The sequence below is a fragment of the Salvia splendens genome, chromosome 5 (assembly GCF_004379255.2).
Source record: "Salvia splendens isolate huo1 chromosome 5, SspV2, whole genome shotgun sequence".
Taxonomy (NCBI): Eukaryota; Viridiplantae; Streptophyta; class Magnoliopsida; order Lamiales; family Lamiaceae; genus Salvia; species Salvia splendens.
Genome location: NC_056036.1, coordinates 4317228 through 4339461, shown reverse-complemented (window position 1 = coordinate 4339461; position 22234 = coordinate 4317228). Strand labels below are relative to the sequence as shown.

At 37.8% G+C, this 22234-nt stretch overlaps 1 protein-coding gene across 1 annotated transcript; it reads right to left on the bottom strand.

The window, feature by feature from the left end:
* Positions 1-3915: 3915 nt before the first annotated feature.
* On the bottom strand, positions 3916-6227 carry LOC121805609 (protein PSK SIMULATOR 3-like). Its single transcript, XM_042205529.1, has one exon. The coding sequence runs from the start codon at positions 5837-5839 to the stop codon at positions 4151-4153; it is 1689 nt and encodes a 562-aa protein (XP_042061463.1). The 5' UTR covers positions 5840-6227; the 3' UTR covers positions 3916-4150.
* Between the last annotated feature and the right edge of the window lie 16007 nt (positions 6228-22234).

Sequence of the window (22234 nt, the reverse complement as noted above, 5' to 3'; positions counted from 1 at the left end):
AGCTCTTTGCTTGGTTCTTTTTCTTTTTCTTTTTCTTTTTCTTTTTTCTTTTCGAGAGAAGAAGATAAAACAGGCTCCTCCTGAGGGAGACCCCTAATTCTTACAATATTTTACTACTACTTGCTAAGGTTAGAAAACGGGTGGAAACAATATGATTGGTATAGAGTGGCACATGAATTATTTAGGTTTATCAAAATGGAAGGATCCACTTTCCTTACTACAGAATATGGACGTCAAATTAATGACGTGACAGGTGACTTTAGATTATGAAAGGACCATCCTGAATAATGAATATAGACTAAAGTAATCTATACTAATCTAAAGTGCAAGTTTGATGAAATTTTTTAATACCCTTTTTGAAAGGAAAATGGAAAGATGAGGTGTCTTCTATTCAAAAATAATTTTTAAGGCAAAAACAATTGGACAAATAATAGCCCAATAAAATGCTAACTTCTTGAAGAAGTGTTAAAACACATTTAAATAGTGCACTACCATTAAATTTTTTTATAATTAAGTTATTAAATTTATATATTAATTAGCCTTATATTTGAGTTAAATTGGAATTGTGCTAGAGAGTTTAGTTTGCCTTCCATTTATTTAGGTTAAAATTGAGATTTAATCATTTATTGCAATACTTTTTAATATAAAGAGTAGTGTAAATTCTCACATTATTCAAAACAAACAAGATGCATAAAATATTGTCGTTATTTTAAGTGATAGTAGTAATTTATTTTTTATACGTATATGTGGCGGGAAGTAAGAAATTTATTCTTTCTAATATAAAAAATTCATTTAGTATTTGGAAATGTATATCAAGTTATGCTATGGTCTGAAATTAAAAGAAAGAAATAAACAGTCAACTAAAATGTGATTATTGGATAATACAAATTTTCTAACTTGACTTCTCAAAAAAGTTTTAAATTTATATGATTTAAATTATTCATATATTTAATGTGGATATGTTTAATATTCCATATATTTTTTCAAATTATTTTTTCATAAATTAAGCTATTAAATTTATATATTAATTTACCTTTTATTTGGATTAATGACTTGCATAGCACTTTCAATAAACATCTTTACTCACACATATTTTTTTATTTGTATATCTTATTCTAATTAATTCATACTCTTTGATCATTAGTCACACATCTTATTTTTGTCATTAATTTTATTGTTTTTACTTCACTTAGATTATAAATTAAAATTGCATAAATGTTTCATTAACTGGGGAGTAGTAAATTCTTCATTTTGAGTGAGACAAGATAAGTACATTTCTGTTTTTTTAAATCTCCATATTTCTTTCAATTCTTATTTTCTATATATTTATTATATTTTATATTCATTATTTGAAACTCTTATGTCCCGTGCATAGCTCGGGTATTAATACTAGTAGATTCAATAAATGTTAAGAAACAAACAAATTGAGAAAACCTTATAAGAGTCATATTTCACTTTTAGAAGATATACAATAGTGATAAAAAAAAAAAAAAAACAAATTGAGAAAACCTTCTCACAATTGGGCCGGTCGAGCCCAAACTCAAAGGTCGTGGGCCTCTCTGTGATATATCCTGTATAAATGTAAATGTATGATACTACTAGTACTATATGCAATCAGAATTTTTCAATTTTGCAAATATATATAAATTTATAGAAAAAAAAACTCTTTTGTTTAATCGTCTCCTCACTCTATAAATACTATATACCTCACGTAATTATCTCATCATTTCGTTTGTTAGGGATATTAGTTCAGTCCCGAAATGAGTTGTGGTTATAAAATTACAATCCAAATATAAAAGTGAATTATTTGGGTCAGCTCATTCGGTTTGCGAGTTGCACATTTTTTAATTGAAAAAAATCTAAAGAATTTTTAGTTTTATTTTCCTTCCCTCTGCAAAACATTTGAGCCTTGTGTTTCGATCAGCAATAATCTAGTCATTTAGGGGGTTTTCGGTTTGTAGATTATATCCCGGATTAAATATGTAATGTGTTTAGTTCATGAAATTCAATCTCACAATTCAATTCTAGATGAATAATCATGAGATACTTAGTCATAGGCCCAGTGGCGGACGCAAGAATTTATTTTGGCAGGGGCTCCACGGTAAACTTCATTCATTCAGATTTTAAGTCTCGCCCTTTAAGTGGAAAAAGTAAATGTAGTATGTGTCTTACTTATATATATTAAGTTTATAATTAAATATGAATCTAGTGATTTAGAAAAGTGATGGGTTCACTTATCCAAAAAAAAGTGAATCAGGCCTTAAGTTGCAGACGTATTAAAAAGACAAAAATGTGATATATTTCTCGAGCAGCGTGAGTATTTTATCTAAATAAAGTTGCATTGAACCTACAAGATAAAAATCAAATAGGCAATCATCAATTTTAATAAATCACTAATTTTATACTCTTTCCATCCTATTTAAAGTGGAATATTTTTATTTGGTACAAGATTTTATATACTATATGAATTAAGTAGAGAAAAAATAATATAGAAATAATGATGTTACCATTTAATAATGTGATGATGAGTATAAATTTAAACGATGAACTCTAATTTTTATTATGAATTTTTTATAATAAAATAAATATAAAGAATTGTTAAAAACCATTTTTTTATATAATAGAGCTGAAAGAAAAATATACAATTAAAGTGAATCGTCAAAAATTTGTTGTGTTAAAATAATGAAGAAATGGTTTTTGTTAGCACGTTCGTTTCCAATTTCTTAAACTAATAAATTAAAATACTAGTAGTATTTCTAACAAAAATATTGTCACATTAACACAAAATTAGTACATAGTTGTATAAATTTTAAATATAATGGTTAACTTTAAAGTGTTCATACACGTCATATTTTAAAGGAGTATTTTATAGAAGCTAAATACAGAGCATTTATGAGCCTACAACTATTTATAATAATATTAATATTATATTCTTACTTAACTTTTTAGTCGTCTTCTTCAGGAAAGTTACGACGGCCATTTTTATCTTCTGCAACTTTCGATTTTCCAATTTTTTCAGCCCCTTCTGTTATTTAACATTCGACAATTTACTCTTCTGTGGTAAAATTTTAGGAAGGGCTATTGATAAGTTTTGAATTTTTTTTAAAATTTTAGAAGAAGAAAAACATAAAAAAAAACTTTTGGGAAGGGCTTAAGCCCCTCACCCCTCCTTACTGTGTCCGCCACTGGTCATAGCTAACCCCCTATGACTAAAATAATCTCATAACTCAATCTTAGATTGTATCTTAGTATTATTTTATCTAGTATTTTATTTAGGAAACCGAGCACCACCTTAGAGTTATGAGTTGAGCACATAGCCGTGTGCTTCTATGGTTAATGTCGCAGTTGTAATTAATTGTTTTGCTGTTGTAGTCAATTGTTTTGTTTAAAAAAAAAGGGAAATCCATCATATTATAGCGAAAAAAGGAAATAAAATTAACAAAAATAATTTAATAATACTAGTAAAACTCACAAAATAAAATTATTCCTTTCAAGTGAAGTCGCTATAACCCTCACTCCCCAATACGAGTTACGTCACTGCTAATGCCTAATGTTTGGTACTCACTCCGTTCCTTGTTAATAAAGGTATTTTTTTCGATAAGGAGTTTAAAAATAGCGTGTTAAATGAATGGTGAAAAATTAAGAGATATGAAGAAAGAATAAAGTAAAAAGGAATAATTAATTTTTGACTAAAATAGAAATGACTCAATTATCTTGTAACTCCCCAAAATAGAAAAATGACTTTATTAACGGGGGACGAAATGAATATATCATCTCCAAAAATGAAATGAATTCCTCTTATCGAATAGAAACATCTCAAACCCAAGGTGACACAGCAGAAGATTAAATTTACTTTTCAGCTTAAACCACATAAAAATTTTATACTACTCCACTATTCTAGTGCATTCATTCGCATAAGGAAACTTCATCTTGATAAATTAAAAAAAAAAAACTATGTACCCCCAAATTTGTTACAATCAAATCACATAACCATCAACAGATATTGCAAGGACACCTTCAATTTTATGTCCTGCTATTCACAAACTCCTACAAATATAATCATAAACATAATCTAAGCTTAAAGCTACCATAAACCACAAACAAATTTTCCAAAACTAACCACCATATCGTGTAAGAATCGAAAAAAGATTCAAGCCTGAAACGAAGCCCGAGCCTGCAGCTGCCACTCCACGCAGTCCTCGAAATCAAAGCTGCTCGCACAGTCCAACAGCGCGTTCTGCTGCTGCTCGTACCGGCATATGTAGTTCAGGCCAACGAGGAGATCGCAGATGGCCTCCTCGGTCCTGCCCCGGTCAGCATAGCACAATGTCTGCAGCAGCAGCACATTAGTCCTCGTCACAATCTGCTGCTGCTGCTCGAAGTTCCTCTCACTCTGCCACTTGATCGTGTTATGTGCCAGGGGGCCGAGCCATCTCAGCATCCCCTCCAGCCTCTCCCTCCAGTCGTGGGCTAATGGTGCGTCGTAGATGGCCAGGTTCTTCGAGTAGGACCTCAGTTTCGACTTGAGAGTCCTTCTCAGGCTCGTCGGAAGCATCTGGTATAGGTCGTCCCTGGCCTCCTCGCCCACCAGATGCGGGTAGCAGAGGAGTTTCTCGATGATGATGATCACGTTTGCGTAGTGCAGGCCTAGTGCTGAGCCCCCGACTGTGTTGGGAGGCGCCTCCACCAGCAGCCGCCTCTTTGGCTGTCCAATCACGCGCTCACTGTTGATGGGACGGAGCAAACTACTCAGAGGGACCGCGCTGTTTGCAACGCTTAAAGTGTTTGAAACCCGACTACATTGATCATTGTAGCTATCAGCATCAGCATCAACCTTGGATGCAGAACTGCTCAAGCTCAAACACTCCAAGAACATCCTCCCCGGCCTGATCCCACACACAGAGTTGAAGTCTTCGGCCCCAAACTCGTGTTCCCCCTTCTGCCCCCTCGATTTAGGACTAGCACCAACGGCCCTCTTCCCCGACTTCTCATTCACAAATGCCCTAGATTGACTTCTACCCGATGCGTGCTTTATCAAACTCGTGCTTACTACATCTAACTGCTGCAAACACTGTGAGCTCCCAACAGAGCCAGCTTGAGCAAGGCCATCTCCGAACACAAGATGTATCCGAGCATAAACTGTGCACACGGTCCGTGCCAAGAGCTCCACGGCCTTATCAAACGTCTGGTTCCACAACGAGACATCCTTCAAATGCTTGACATCCTGCCTCTGCCACACTAGCTTCTGCTCAAAGGCCTTCCTACTCTCCTCAAGCTGATTCTCCCGGAACTTCTTGGTGGCGGATTCCAGCTCGTTCATCACGTCCATCTCGCTATACAAGGTCACGGTCGTGCTCACGCACCTCTCCATCTTCCTCATCATCCCCTCCATGTCCTTCACCAAGAAACTCAGCTCCCCAACATTAATCACCCCAGAAACCACATCCCCATACACATGCTCAAACCCCTGCAACGCAGGGATGCTGCATTTCTTCCCTAACCTCGAAACTACACCAGCAATTCGATTCAAATCATCGAGTTTCTCCACAAGGGCTAGCTCTAGAAGCTGCTTTTCATCACTGGAAACTAGGGTTCTAATCCCTTCAGACCTCAAGATTTCATTTTTAAGCCTAGACACCTCACTCTCAGACAAAGACTTGTGCAAATTCATAATCTTGGACATCACATTAGCAACTTCAAACGACAGAATACCAATAACCTGCCTCTCTTGTAAAGGATTTTCTTTCTTCTTTGTGGAATTACTATCAGAATACAAAGCATGCTTTAAATTGCTACTCACCTGATTCCCCATTCTCAAAATCCAAGCCTCAGCCACCATCTCTGAATCCCTCTTTCACCAAATGAAGATCTCAGATCTGACTAGCAATTCTCCATTGCAACAATCAAATGAACTCCAAATGAAAAGGGGGGAGTCAAAAATATTGCTTCTTTAGCCCAATTTCCAACACAAAAGCATCAAAAAGAAAAGGGTTTCCAGGAATTACAAATTCTTGGATATGTGCAAACGGTGAAGGGCACATTCATTGATCGGTGAAAAAACAGAATGCAAAAAGGGAAAAGAATGGAGGGAAAAAGTATTAGGGAGTGGATTTGATTTCACGAGTTTCCCAATAGTGTGTGTGAGTGTGCGGGCAGATTTGTAATGCCATATTTTTTTTAAAAAGGTAAGAGCAGTTTGGAGAGAAGATGGCCTCAGTAGTTCAAAGTTTGAGGTCTGCAAGACTGCAACTTTCATTTTTTGTTGCATTAGGTTATTTAACTTTTTATTTTTGGAATTATTAACTTTTTTATTCTGACTAAGAATTTGTGTGGGGATACCCCTTGACTTATTTTTGCCTATTTTATTTCTTTTGGAAAAGTAAATTCAAAATTGAGTCAAAATAATAAATATCAATGAGTATTTGGTGAGCATTGATGAACACATGGAGAATTTGAATGTGAACGCCCTAGCCCAAAGGTTCATTATTTTAGTTTTTCTATTTATTTATGTTAACTTTCTCTCTATAAGTAAGTGAATTTCATTTTTTTTATTATTCGAAGGTAAGATGTATTTATTACTTCATACGTTATTTTTTATTTGAGAAACCACACGTGAGTTGTCAAAAATCTCACTCATGAAATATATTTAGGTTTAATAAAGTGCTATAAATGATTCATTACTTTCAGTTTCTTGTTTAAAGGAAAAAATTTGATGTAATCAGAATCGGATAGAGTAACTAATTGCTTTGACTTTATTTGAACATATATTTATGTGCAAAATCGTCGGTTATCAATTGAATTTTGTTTTGTCAAATAGATGAAGTAAGTATGTTTTTGCCAATACGAAATTTTGTCCAAAAAATTAAATAGACTATTTTATTCATATGTATCAAAAAAAATTAAAAAACAAAAATATGGGTGAGTGCTAGTTTTTGCGGCTTAGTATAAAATGCATGTGTTTGTAAACAATATAGGCGCAAATTTGTCTGGTCTTGTTTGTATAATTGTGTTGTATTTAGACTAAAATAGTGGTTTAGTGTTGTTACTTAATTGGGTCATTGTGAATTTGGAGTGGTTATATGGTGTCAATATTATTTTTCATTAAGATAAATTATATTAATGAATTCCAATGAATTTCCATCACCGCCATTTGTATTTCATTTTTTCCTTTTCATATAGACTGATTTATTACTATAAGTGCACTAGTGCAGTGGTGAGACATGAAATGGAGTACAAAGGACACATTTTTTGGTTGAAACATCCTTAAATAGATGTACTAACAAAGTAAGTTGGGAAGTCAAAATGCAATAATAACCTGGTAAAGTTCTGCACATTCAAAAACCCAGCAGATTCAAAAAAAAAAAAAAAAAAAAAAAAAAAACCAGCAGATTCATGATGACAAGTTTTTATTTTTATTTTTATTTTTATTTTTATTTTTATTTTTATTTAAATCTTCACTTTTTGTCTTTCTTTGCTCCTCCACGCCCACTTGCTAAATTAATGAGAACTCATATTTTTTGAGTAATTATTGATCATGATTTATATTTTGATGCATAATTATATGCCACGTACACAATTATAATTTCTTTTACACGTTATAGTGTGAAGAAGAAGAAGAAAACTTTGCAGATGGAAACTAATCCAAAATGTCAAAAAAAGTGACAAAATAGTTGGAGTTGGTGACTTTGTTGTGATAATTACAAGAACTAATGACAAATAGGATAAACGTGTTGGACCTAAATAGTTGGAGCTGCTGATCATGACTTTGTTCATGTGTGTGTTAGAGCATCCGCAATGGCGAACTTCCGTGCAGATGTCAGATCGGTGTGCGCAACGTCCGCGCGGGACGTCCGCCATTGTGCATCTGTTCAACGGATACGGACGTCCGATACGGGCACCGCATGTCCGCGCCTTTTTGCTGACGTCCGTCGCGACATCCGTCGGGACGTCCGCCATTGAGTTAACTCCCACGGACATCAGTGCGGAATTCCCGATTTTTGCATTAATTTTTTTTAAAAAAAACTATATAAATACGTCTCGTTGCACTTCTTTTCAATCGCATCACTTGTTTTAACAAGTTTCTCTCTATCTAACACACTTTTCTTTCGAAGAACATTGGAGCACCAAGATAGCGATTCCCCCGCTTCGAGCGACTCACCGTCCCCTTTTTTCCCGTCGGCGGGACGGCGCTGATGTCTGCCGCGATGCCCCAACTGCCGGTGATGATGCCCCAACCTCAAATGCCGGCGGGGATGATGCCCGGGTACTACAACATGTACCCGCAGTGGTATGGGATGATGAGCCAAATGCCGGGTATGGTGCCTGGAATGCCGGGGATGATGCCCCAGATGCCCGGTATGATGATGCAGAGGTCACCGGCGGGTGCGGGGGGAGTAAGCAGGGGGTCCCCCAATCACCGGTGGACAACGTCTACCGGCCCTACATGGATTTACTGTCGCCGGACAACCCGGATTCCTGTCGAGACCCAGTTCACTGGCCTCGACACGTTCTCGCTGGAGAAGTTGGGGCTGTCTCCGATCCGGGATTTTCCCACCAACGCGCCGACGCCCACGGGGAGAAGGGGGATGGGAAAGGGAAGGGGACGGGACACTACATCGTCTGCGGCGGTGTACGATGGTGGGTCGGGGGCCGCTAAGGTGGGAGAGGGGTCCAGCGGGAACAAGAGAACCATCTGGAGCATGGAGAAGTGCATTGCACTGGCGAAGGCGTGGATCAGTGTAGTGGATGATCCATACGTCGGGGCGAACCAGCACATCGACAGGATGTGGTGGCGCATTAGCCAAAGCTACCTCCAGTTCAAACCGGCAGGGGGAAGCCTCACAACGGCGAACAATGCCGGAAACAGTGGGAACGGCTGAGGAGGCAGCTCAGCCGCTTTGCCGGCCTTTATACGAACTGTCTCTGCATGGCGTCCAGCGGCATGTCCGCCGAGGACGTGAAGCTTGCCGCGCACCAGCAGTACATCGATCCTTCAAAGGGGTTCGGGGAATCAAGTATTGGGATGTCTATCTCGTGGTGCAGGATTCGGCCAAGTTCACTGCGGGCGTTGAATCTGGCTGGCCGAAGCGAACGAGGATCAGCGCCTCCGGGGAGTATAGTAGCAGTATTGGTTCCTACGAGCTCCCCCCGCCGAGGCAGAGTTCCCCACACCCACATCGTCGAACCGCCGCCGTCGCCCGGTTGGGCAAGCGACCGACCCCCATTACAAGCGGAAGCTTAAACCCCTCCTCAACAGTATGCGGCGCGATTTGGGGTTTGACGAGATGTCGGATAGCGACGGCGAAGGGGGTGGCGGCGGCGACGACGACGACGAGGGTACCGGCGGTGGGGAATCCGAGGAGAGGAGAAGGCGTTTTTTTTATATTTATGTAATTTTTTATGTATTTTTTTTAATTAAGTATGTTTTTTTTAAATAAAGTGTTCTCATTTTCTCCATATTTGTGTCGAAATTTTACTTCCTAAATTGCTTAATTCCATAAATTGTTAAATTTGTGAATTTTTTTAATATGAGAAGTCCGTCGGGATGTCCGCCACTGTACAGTGGGATGTCCGTATGACGTGGCATCCGCAGTGGGAAGTCCGTATGACATGGCAGGAGGTGTTTTTGGGATGTCCACCGGGACATCCGCACCACTGCGGATGCCCTTGCCAGCTACACCATGTAGAGCCTATTGTTCTATTCATTTAATTTTCTTTCATATTTGTGTGGATAGGGCCAACATCTCCAAAAAACCACCTGATAAAAAACAACCTAACAGTTTATTGATTAGTTTGTTTTGGTGTTTTATATCGTATTTTGGGGTAAGTAACAAATTAAAGTTGGAATTGAAGGGGACCAAGTACAATCAAAATACTTAGTTTATACGCTCTAATATTCACTCTGTCTACTTAATATCCTAAGTATTTTGCAACGAGTGAACGAAAAAAAATAGGCCAAATTACATGGTAAAATAAAATATACGCACTAATATTCTCTCTATCTACTATTAATAGTCTTGATAATTGTCTATACAGATTTTAATATAAATCGATAAGTATTAGATGGGGGAAAACATAGGCATTGTTAATTGAATGTGAATGTATTAGAGAGAGCATAAAAAATGAGAGAAAAAATGATGGGTCATGTTTACCAGAAAAGGAGCCGTGCCAGTCAACTAATTTTTGTTAATAGACTAAAATAAAAATTAGGGCTGTTGGAAACAGATTGAGTATAAAAGGAATGGTTAATTGTTTATAAAATCATGAAGTAAATTCTGATTAGTCCTGAGCTTTTTAATATTTGAACTATAAATCATGAAGTTTAATTGTCAAATGAAAACTTTTTTGGATGCAAATTCTGTGCTAAATTGGTGCGTGTATCAAATTTTGGTGCAGACAGTGAATATTGAATAGTGAGGTAAATATGTATTAATATAACGGATGTGGACGACTAAACATTTTGAACTTTAGAAACTAAGAATGAAAACATCATGATTTGTTATTCACACATTATAAACGTATGGGATAAATTGAAAATACGCAACGTGAAACATATAAATAACCACACAATTTTGGGGTGGATCTTCCATTCAATCTCCCTTACCATATTCGACTCAATACTCTATTTTGATTTTTTTCCCTATAATTTTACAATTGTATGTTTTTGGGGTGGATCTTCCATTCATTTCTCCCTTACCATATTCGACCCAATACTCTATTTTGATTTTTTTCCCTATAATTTTACAATTGTATGTTATTGGGGTGGATCTTCCATTCATTTCTCCCTTACCATATTCGACTCAATACTCTATTTTGATTTTTTTCCCTATAATTTTACAATTGTATGTTTTTGGGGTGGATCTTCCATTCATTTCTCCCTTACCATATTCGACCCAATACTCTATTTTGATTTTTTTCCCTATAATTTTACAATTGTATGTTTTTGGGGTGGATCTTCCATTCATTTCTCCCTTACCATATTCGACCCAATACTCTATTTTGATTTTTTTCCCTATAATTTTACAATTGTATGTTTTACAAAATTTTGAGCTGCTATATGAATATATTATGAAAATTCCCTTTTGACTACACTACAAAAACTTGTAAGAACACAAAAATTGAGATTCAATTACTAGCGTTTGAAATTTTTAAAAAAATAACCATAATTAAGGATGCAAAAGAAAGCGTTCATGAGTCAAGGATGAATTATCTTAATCTTTTGCTTTTGTATGACGCTTTTATTCGTGTCCCCTAATTTTAGTCAGGACACCAACAATAAAGACATTTTATGTTGAAAGTATACACACAAATTAGCGTCCTTAATAGTATTAAAAATGTTGCCATTTTTTGTTGTAGTGGGAGTTCTATGCGTGTTTAATTATTTGTTTATATAAATAATTAGACGTGCAATACGTGTTTTACTGTATTAATATAATCATATATGAACTGAATGATAAAATTTTAAAATAATAAGTTTTTTATGTGGTCTAAAACACTTGAGCTAAAAAAATGGTCAATCTGTACTAGAGAAACAAATTAAAATAGGAATAACAATAAAAATATCAGAAAATTACTTTATCTAAAACCATTACATAAATAAAATACTGAAACATAAGAGCAATTTAAAATCATATTCACAAAATTTCAGTTAAATCAATCGATTAATTCTCTTTGTAGAGCATCTCCAATGGTTCTGGACATGCGATAGCCCTCCTATAACTTTCCCATTGCCATATCATCAGCACTAAAATCCTCTTGCCACATCATCTGGACATGCAACTGGACATGCAATAGCCCTCCCATAGCCTATCCACATCACTAATAACAATTATATAATTTAATTTACAGACATAGCAACATACGGAATTTAATTTACGAGACAAATACGGGAAATTAAAAAATACTGTTAAAAATTTAAAAAGTATAATAATATAAAAAAAGTTCATTAATTTAAAAAAAAGTACAAAAATTTAAAAGTACATTTAAAAAAATTACATAATTTTAAATAAAATTAACGCCTTGCAATCCTCCGCGCCCACAACTCTTCAATTAAATCCTTTTGGAGTCGAATATGAGCATCGGTTTGACGCATGTCGGCATGTGCTTGGAGGAGGGCTTCTTCATCGTGAGTAGGGATGGCAACGGATGCCCATTACCCGCGACCCGACGGATTTTTCTCCTATTAGGAGGAGGATTTGGGTGAAAACTTGTATCCATGTGTCTACTAATGGGTGAAAAGTCTCACCCATCGGGTGGGCCGGGTCAGTATCCGGTTCAGCACAACCCGAACCCGTCACCCGTGGAGACCCGGTCCAAAATACACTGATAGCCCATTTTGCTTTAGGCCCAGCCCAACATAGCCCAACTTTACATTATATAAAATCCTCTCCAAACCCTAGCCCCATGCGTTCCAGTCCCAATCCCAGCCGCCTCACTCTCCCTCAGCTCGCTCTCTCGGTCTCCTATCGTCCGACACCGACGAGGCGACGACGAGAGAGGTAGGACCTAGGACTTCGGCATGGCGTTGCTCTCCGGATCCACCAGCGATAACGGCCGGTGATCCTTCTCCCTCCTCTAAATTTACTGTTGTTATGCTGCTGAAAATTTAAGATGGTTAGAGGGTATGGGTGCCCGACGGGTATATTTTACCCGGTGGGTCTGGATCTGGGTGAAAAACTCCACCCGTGACAGTTGTTGGGTTATCCAACGGGTGGAAATTTTTTCTAAAGGATCAGGGTCCGAAGAGGGTAAACCCGATGGATTATCCAAATGCGCGCTCCACGTCCTTTCGCGCCGACTCCTGCCGCGTCGCAAAGTAGGCCTTCTTCGCATCTGATGCGCACCGGATCGTCTTCACAAAGACAAGCCACCTAGGGTATATCCCATCCGCCAAGTAGTAGCTCACATCATGCTGGTTGCCTTTGGTGACAAAACTGATGGCCGGACCGACACCCTGGCACTGCTCGTTGAAAAGGGGCGACGAGTTGAGGACGTTTAGGTCGTTGTTCGAACCGGCTATCCCAAAATACGCATGCCAAATCCACAGCCGGTAATCAGCAACGGCCTCGAGGATCATCGTGGGATTCTTTCCCTTGTAGCCGGTCGTGGGCAGCGGGACAATTCTTCCACTCCCAATGCATACAATCTATGCTGCCTAACATTCCCGGGAACCCATGCTGATCCCGTGCATCCGCAGCAGATCCCGGCAATCTTCGGGGGTAGGCTTTCGGAGATACTGATCACCGAATACTTCAATCACGCCCTGACAGAAATACTTCATACAATCAATGGCAGTCGTCTCACCGATGTGGAGGTATTCGTCCCACATGCCTGATTGCCGCAGTGCACTTTTGAATAGGGGTGTGGCCGGGTCTGCCAGCCGCATCGTGCCTGAAGCGGAAATACAGATATCGATGCTCCAAAGCGTTGACAATACGCATAAACAAGTCCCGCCTCATCCTAAAACGACGCCTGAAATGGTTGGCGTTATAACGCGGCTCCTCTGCGAAGTAATTTGTGAACAGGCGCTGATGTGCAGCTACATGATCACGATCAACCACTTGTCGACGGTGGACAACTGGTCGTGGGCGAGGTACCGCCGGCTGCATATAACTATCCAACCATCGATCAACCTCACCGTTCGTATAGGCATCTAGCTCTTCGTTCATCATATGCTCGTACTCATCAGCATCCCCACCACTACCACCACCACTACCACCGGCATTACTCATTTCTCGTTATTGATCTTGTACAGAATTTAAGAGAGAGAGAGTACTCGTTAATACAAGTGGTGCGAATGAAAATGACGTCCAAAGCGCGTATATATAGTGTTTCGAAAAATTTAAAAAATAATAAATAAATAAATTCTGACGCCGGTCTGACGCCGATTCGGGGCCTACAAACGCCGCCATTGGAGATGCTCTTAAAAAGGCAAGTAAACATAGCTTCTTATAGAGGATAAGAAATTCAATTACGTTACATTAGGAGTTATAAAGGCAAATACATGACATAAGAGATATAAAGATATTTCGAATTTTGATGCCAATAAAAGTTAAAGCAACCGAAAATGACACTACAGCAACAAAATAACATGGCTTATATCACTATATGCCATTATTAAAATGACAAGACGAAAAAAACATTGTGTGCATTTTCAGAAGAAATAAAAGTGTGTATATTTACAAGAAATTATTGTAGATAAAAATACGGAAACAATAGCAATATTTTACAATTATGCCTTTACACACTTGCACGATTTACATAAAATTGTAATTTCATGTAAATAAAATTATTGCACAAAATTATTCATCGGCGAATTGAATCTGAATTTCTGATCTACAGGCATCGCCTTTTATATTTCGAATAAAGGAATAAATAAAAGCAAATATTCATATTTGACAAAAATGCCCCCTAAAAATAGAGGAAACAAAGAAAAAAGAAAATCAAATAAAAAATTTATCTTATGTCGGAGCTTCCTGTACAAACAAAGGGCAAAAACGGCGTCGGTTCATGACAAAAGGGCGCGGCGGGATGCTGCCACTTCTTCAACACCACCGCTGCCGGCTTCTCCGCGGCAGAGACCGCCGGCTCCTTGCCGCTACTGGAACAAGCCTTGATCTCAGCAGTCAGGTTGTTGGGCGACTGATGTGTAATTTTTGAGCTTTTATATTAATGGATTAAGAACACACAAGTTTAATAAAATAGCTCTATTATTACAATCTCTCTGCAAGAGTACAAAGTCGACTGTAGTACTTCGAGTGTCGAACCACAGGGAGGCATACGATTATTTAACAAGGTTTGACAAGGTTAATAAACAAAATTTACAAACTAAGGTACGAAAATGGAGAAACTCAAGAGATAAAGAACGTCGCTCCTAATATGCTCCAGATGTGAATTAACTTAACGGACCAATTAACCTATGGATTAAAGATTAATCTAATGAAAGTTGTAATAATCTCGTTCATTCTACTCACACTGAACATGTTCATAGATGCTTGAATTTAACCTTGCTGAACACTAAGATCAAATTCGTACTCATCAGATTATCACTCCTACAAACGCATAGTAAGCTCTAATCCAACTTCTAAGTTCCAACGTACATGATTCATTTACAAAATCAATTAAACATTCCTACAGGCGCATAGTAAATATCCAACAATTATTGTAACGACATATAAATTAACTTATCCAAGATTCATATGCTGAACACGATACAAATCTCAAACTATTTATCTACGTTTCCACCTTTTAACCAAGTTAAAGAGACATTGCTAAAAGATAAGATTGAATAATAAATCAGGCCGGAATTATCATTCAATGTAAAAAGCACCATAGAAAAAGATCATAGATTACAACCAATAAACAAGAATATTGAGCCCCCTACTGAAATGGTGAAATTGATGTGTAGATGGTAGCAAATCTCCTCCGGGATGATGAAGATTGGATCTCCCTTCCTTCCTCTGCAATTTTCGTCCAAGACGTCACCTTTTCTCTCTTCTCTTCTTTTTCTCACCTGCTCCCCCTACTCTATCTTTTTTCCCCTCATTTTTTCCTTTTTTTCAAAACTTCTGACACCCTTTTTCTTTTATCCCCTTCTTTTCGTCCTTTCTCTTGGGAAAGGAAACTGCCCGAGAAACTGCTGATTTGCAGTTGAACTTCCCAAACGCCCAGCCGGGCGTTTTGAAGCTTGAAATCGCCCGACCGGGCGAAGAATCCAACCTCTGAACGCTAAACATATTTCACCCGGCCGGGTGGGTTTTAACCCCACTAATTCACCCGGTCGGGTAACTCATTTTGTGAGCGATCTGGATTCCCGATGCCTTTTGCACCACCTTTTCATCATCCGAGCTTTCTTCCTACACCATAAACATACTTTTGCAAGCATCAAACTATATAAATCATGTAAAGTTAGGGGGATAAAAATGTATAATTTGATTCACATCAGCGACTGAACCAACGGCGATAAAAGTGGTATAGCGACGTTCCACTCCTTGACCGGATTGATCTGAATCGACGTTGGCGCCCTCCGCTGCAGTCGGCTGAGCTGCTTCCGCCGCCCGGAGAGATTTCTGTTCTCCATATCGGATTAGAAGTTGAGGAAAATTGGGGATTTGATTTTAATTGTAGACGTGAAAATTAGGGCTTTGATCTTTGGTTGGAAATTGAGCTGCGTGAATGTGAATTAGGGGAAATGGGGCGTAGGGTTATAAATAAGGGGCGCGTGGTGCACACACGCTTTACTGGCAACAGAAAGTGATAATCTCTAGGAAAAAAGATGATTCTAGTTAATTTGATTCGGCTTGGCTAGTCGGCTAGTTAGTTAGGCGGCGTGGCGGTGTAGTTTGGGTCATGAGGGCACCCGCAACGCTGTGCCGTTGCGGTTCCTATGCCGTTCCGGCGGAACGGTTCCGCGGCTGCACGCGTTGCAGGCTTCGTTCCGTCGCCATTCCGTGCCCATGCCGTTCCTATGCCGTGCCGCGTTCCGTTCCGGAGGAACGCGGAACGAAACGTTCCGCCATGCGCCGAGGCGACGTGGCAGCCTCCCATTCGACGCGTGAAGCCCACTCGCTGCCCCGCGAGTGGGCTTCGTCCCGGTGACGCAATAATTCAATTTTTTAAAAAAAATTCGAATTTAATAAAAAAAAAAAATTTGCAACGGTAATGTGACCGTTTTTTTATATCCGTTTTGTATTATTTTTTATTTATTTATTTACTCTATAAATACTCCTATTTCATACTCATTTCAATCACAAACACACATCTATTCCTCTCTATTTCCACCCCAATTTTCATCTCAAATCAACTCTGCTTTCCTTCTCCCAAATTTAATCAAACTAATGGATCCTTTTGAATAAATGCGTCAAATATTGCAACAATCACTTGAAGAAGATCGACGACGGGAGGCCGAAGAAGCCGCGCCGCCCCAACGACGCTCCCGTACGTACATCCATCGTAACCGGGAGGAAGCCGCTGCAAGGTTAGTACGCGACTACTTCTGCGATAACCCGGTTTGGGGAGATACGTACTTCCGTCGCCGTTTCCGCATGGGGAAACCTTTATTTCTCCACATCGCGAATACTTTGGCAGCCCGGGAAGAGTTCTTCCAGGAAGGGTACGATGCGGTCGGCCGTCCCAGCCTCACGCGCTGCAGAAATGTACTGCAGCAATCCGCCAGCTTGCGACTGGACAAACGGCCGACATGTTCGATGAATACCTCCACATCGGAGACAGCACTGGGCGAATGTGCTTGCTCAAATTCTGCAAAGGCGTCCGCGCAGCCTTCACCGACGAATTTCTCCGGAGGCCAAGCACGACCGATTGTCAATTCCTGCTCGACCTTCACGAAACAGTGCACGGATTCCCCGGGATGCTCGGCAGCGTCGATTGCATGCACTGGCAATGGAAGAATTGGTCGGTGGCGTGGAAGGGGTCCTACACGAGCGGCCACACCCGACTCCAACAGGATCTAATTGAGCACATTTGGGCAAATTTTGGCAGATGAAATTATTAAAATTGTGTACTTTTATTTTTTTAGGATTTTAATTGTGTTTTTTATTTTTTTAGGATTTTAATTGTGTGCTTTTTATTTTTCTAAAAGTTTAATTTTTTTTAATGTTGTGTGTTTTTTAATAAAGTGTGTTTATTTAAATTGAATTGGGTTGGAAATAAAAAAAAATGAAATTGAATGAATAGTAATTTAAGGAATGGTTAAGGAACGGTTAAGAAACGGAGGGTTGCAGGTTCCGTTCCTTAGTTAAGGAATGGAGTAAAAAAGTACAGTGGGGCCCTCAAATAGTGAATTAAGGAACGGTATAGGAACAACGTTGCGGATGGCCTGAATATTGAGCCGAAATAATATTGTTTATTTCGAATAATATTGAGCCGAGCCGAACCGAAATATCCAACTAAGCGCAGCTAGTACTTGTTTATAACTGAAACTCTGAAAGTCTGGAAATAGCTTTGACCAGAATAAAATCACTAAATTTGAGACGGTCTACTTTGTAACGGACTTTTCGCCGGGGTTAACGGCGCCGCATGTTTCTGACTCCGACAAGCACAGGGTATCGACACCGACGTTAAAATTTGACAGGAGCGTTCAGCTCATACAGTTGATCCAGATCAACGATCAGGCTTCTTCCACGTGCTAATTTCTCGTCCGATGCTTTATTAAAACTGATCAAAAACAATTTTTCATTTATGGCATAATAACTCGAAAATCTCGACATATTCTCCGCGCCCTTAGTATAGGGCGCGACGATCGTCCGCGGCCTATGGCACGCTCCCCCCATCGTCCGCTCTATTGTGGGCGACGCGGACGACTCCCCCCAGGCCCCATCGTCCGCTCCATTGGGCGACGCGGACGATGGGCGCGCCTGATGGCACGCATTTTACTTTAAAAAATGCGTTTACCGGGGTTTGAACCCAGGTCTATGCTTGGAAGGCAATAAACCTAACCATTGGACTACAAGCACTAGTTAAGATATCTTGAAAACTAAATTATTTTATACATTTATTAAGATGTTAATGCGATAAAAAATGATAATTTATGATTAAAAAGTAGAATTCGGTGAAACGAGAATTTGCTTCTTCGAGTTATAAGATGATTATGTTGTGTGATTGAAATGAAGGTTTTTTTATAAATGTATTAATTTTTATAAATGTAATAATTTTTATAAATGTATTAATTTTTAATTCGTATTGTAGTGTATTAATTTTTATAAATGAAATGAAGTTTTTCCCAATTTTTTGTTATTTAAATATTCAAATAAAATAAAATGCATAGGGCGCGCCATAGGGCGTGCCTTTAGGGCGCCCCATTGCAGGTGGGGATAGGAGGATAAAACTGATGACGTGGCGCGCCTTAGGGCGCGCCTTAGGGTGCCCCACTGCTGATGCCCTTACAATCCTTTTGTCGAATGTATTTTAAACTGTCGGTTATTTTACCGTAGTAATTTAAAGAAGAGAAATGTTGAAAGAGACGCTGAAAAAATTATCAATATAATTTATTGTTTTTAAATTATTCAAAGTTTTACGTACTACTTTTATTTCATTGCAAATGATTAGATGGTCTTAGGTTTAATATAACTCTCATAGCATGCAAAATATGACTTTTGAATAGGAGATCTTGTTCAGATTGCATTATTCTTTGTATAAAATTAATAGCACACGACATGTTAGTATAATATCACATATGTTTTTTAAGTAATGAGTTGTGACTTGTGAGATAAAATAAGAATTAAGTAGGGGGCGATTTGCCTAGCCCTAAAATTAAACTAAATCTTAATTCATACTCCTTTAATTTGCAATCATGAACATTTCTTTTTATATATTTTGCATAAAAAACTAAAAAATGGATAAAAATGCATAAGAGATCTTATTTTGATAAATATCGATATATTCAAATGATCATGATCAATATTTTGCTACAAATCAAATATCATATGTTCTCATTTTTCATTTTCAATAATATTATTGTACCAATTTTCAAAAGTTTAACGAATCGTGTCACGTCAATCTCTTATAACCATTGAAAATTGTATACAAATATGTATCAACATATTAATCCTTATCCTTAATCATCAATCGATCAAGATAGCAACAGTAAGCACCTTTGAAAACCAAATGTCAACTAATATATGATTATTACAAGAGAAAAGATGTTAATCACATGTTTCGACCGTTGAAAAAGAATCATATGGTACAAATTAAACGTGACCTAAGCGTAAAAATTGGTATTAAATTAAAACTTTTGAAATTTTCCAAAGACTAAAAAGACGAATATACCTTGTAAAAACGCAGAGAGGAAGTAGTCAAAAAAATAAAGCGCATACTCTAATATAATAGTATAGTATAAATGATGATTAAAACTAAGAAATCACATACGTATATATCAACGCTATATACCCCATCGTATAATAATTCTCTTAATACGGTTGAATTTTTTAATATACTACAATATTGTACTCCATATTTTTTGGCCTGTACTGTAAATTAATTATACGAAATGCCCAATTATTTTAAAAGCAAAATAACTCAGTCTAAAGACTCCTAGCAAAATTTTATAATTACAATTACTAAATTAAACTAACTAAATTTCTTCGAAGCAATGTTCTTGATTTATAAATTAACAAGCAAGTTGACAATACATCTCTGTCAAATGATAAGAAAAAGATACCAAAAAACCTTATAAATTCTAGATCAAAAACATCGATGAACTATTGAAATTACCGGACCAATTCTATGAGAAGATTTAGCCACAAAAACAAATTAAAGGTCCATGTCCCAAATTATTCATCGTATTATTCCCATCATATATAATTTAAGACGTTTAGAGCATCCACAATAGCGCCTAGCGCATCGCCCAGCCGAGCGCCGGCGTTAGGCCGTGCGCTAGGCGATCTATTGCAACCGCCCAGCCCATTGTCGGAGAGAGAAAACGCCTAGCGCTCGGCAGTTCCGTGGCGCTAGGCGATGCGCTGGGCGATCCGCTCGGCACTATTCCAGCGTCCAGATCGCCTAGCCGATTTTTTTTAATTTTCAAAAATATTTTTTTATTTAATTTTTGAAAATATTTTTTTATTTACTTTTCGAAAATATTTTTTCGGATGATTTTTCTGTACATCAACTTTAATGGAAATAAAAAATTTCCAAGCTCGACCCCAGCCAGGGGCTGCCGCCCCTTGAACCCCGCTACTCGGGGGCGCTGCCCCCGAACCCTCGTCTAGTCATAACGAATTCAAATAAGTGTACACTCCGCACTTCCAACTTATTTGATGTCTCGTTATGATCATGTTGATCAATCAAGTTAACCCACTTACACTAAAAATGTACTTTTTTTATTGTAATTTTTTAAAATTATAGTACTTTTTAAAATTTTAATAGTATTATTAATGTTTCCTGTATATGTCTCGTAAATTAAATTCCGTATATTGTGTGATTATTAATTATTTAATTTTTATATAATTGTTATTAGTGATGTGGCTGGGCTATTTATGATGTGGCTAGGCTATGGCTGGGCTATTTATGATGTGGCAGAAGGATTTTTAGTTTTGATGATGTGGCAGGAAGAGTTTGTGGCTAGGCTATGGCTAGGCTATTGCTGGGCTATTCCTATTGTGGATGCTCTTATATGCCATTATTTATTAGCAACTGGTTTGATCGTTTTCTACCTTACTTTTTTTTACAAAAACTTATTACGAATTGACGCATCGCCTCAAACAAATTGAATGATGGGAAATCATTACTATAGCATTTGAAATGATTTAGTAATGATCAACTTTATTTTAAGTAATTTAATTTTGTTGGATGCTTAGTGGAGTGTTGGCTTGCTGGGCCAATTCTAATAATTTGAGGTTATAAAAAGCCACAATATATTTGTCGATATAGATTAGCTATAGAACATTGGGTCAGTTCTGTAAAGGGCCTATCCTATCTAATCAGTTTTGATTTCATAGTTCATTTTTATCAATGTCGCGTGTACCCTATATTTAACCAGCTCCTATTATCTTCCCAAGTTATCTATCAAGAGACTTAGAGACCTGCAGTGAAAGGAAAGTTTAGGCACCATCCTTTAACGTCCGCGTGGTTGCGGTGTCTAGTGGACCGGAGTTGTGCATTGAAGTTTTTGTTTTAATGCTTGGAGTTTTGGCTATGCGCCTATGCCGTTGTTCTTGTTGTTAGCTTGATTGGTGCTTATTCTTGTGTCTCTTGTTTTTGTGGCTCTATTGTCTTAGTTTTTTTAAGGCTTTTTTGGGGTAGTAGTGGTTTTGCGTCGTTTAACGTTTGATTGTTAAAATGTCACTTAATATCGTGATATTTTCTTTTTGTTTCTTACTTTAAAACGATTTTAAAAGAGAGATTCATTGCTTTCATTGACCGGGGATTTTATCCCCTGTGCACTTGATTTGTGTCGTTATCCCCTGCGCACTTGATTTGTGTCGTGTCGTCCCTGTTCACCACTTTATATGAATTGATCATTTTATTCCTTTTTATCGAAAAATAGTTCATTTTTTTAACACATTGACATAAGCTAATACTTTCAAATGACTAACATTGATACAAATACTTTCAAATGACTCTAGCCTGAAGTTACTAACTGGAGGAGATAATTTTTAAATAGATGAACTATTCTTTGTTTAACTACAATCTATAGAGTTTAAAACTAACATTTTATCATTCGGAAAAATCTCAATATGAATGATTATAACCGCAATTCGAAAGAATTAACTCGAAAATG

Bases quoted from the DNA above. Each gene is read 5' to 3' on its own strand.
- LOC121805609 (XM_042205529.1), bottom strand. From the start codon at position 5,839: ATGGTGGCTGAGGCTTGGATTTTGAGAATGGGGAATCAGGTGAGTAGC.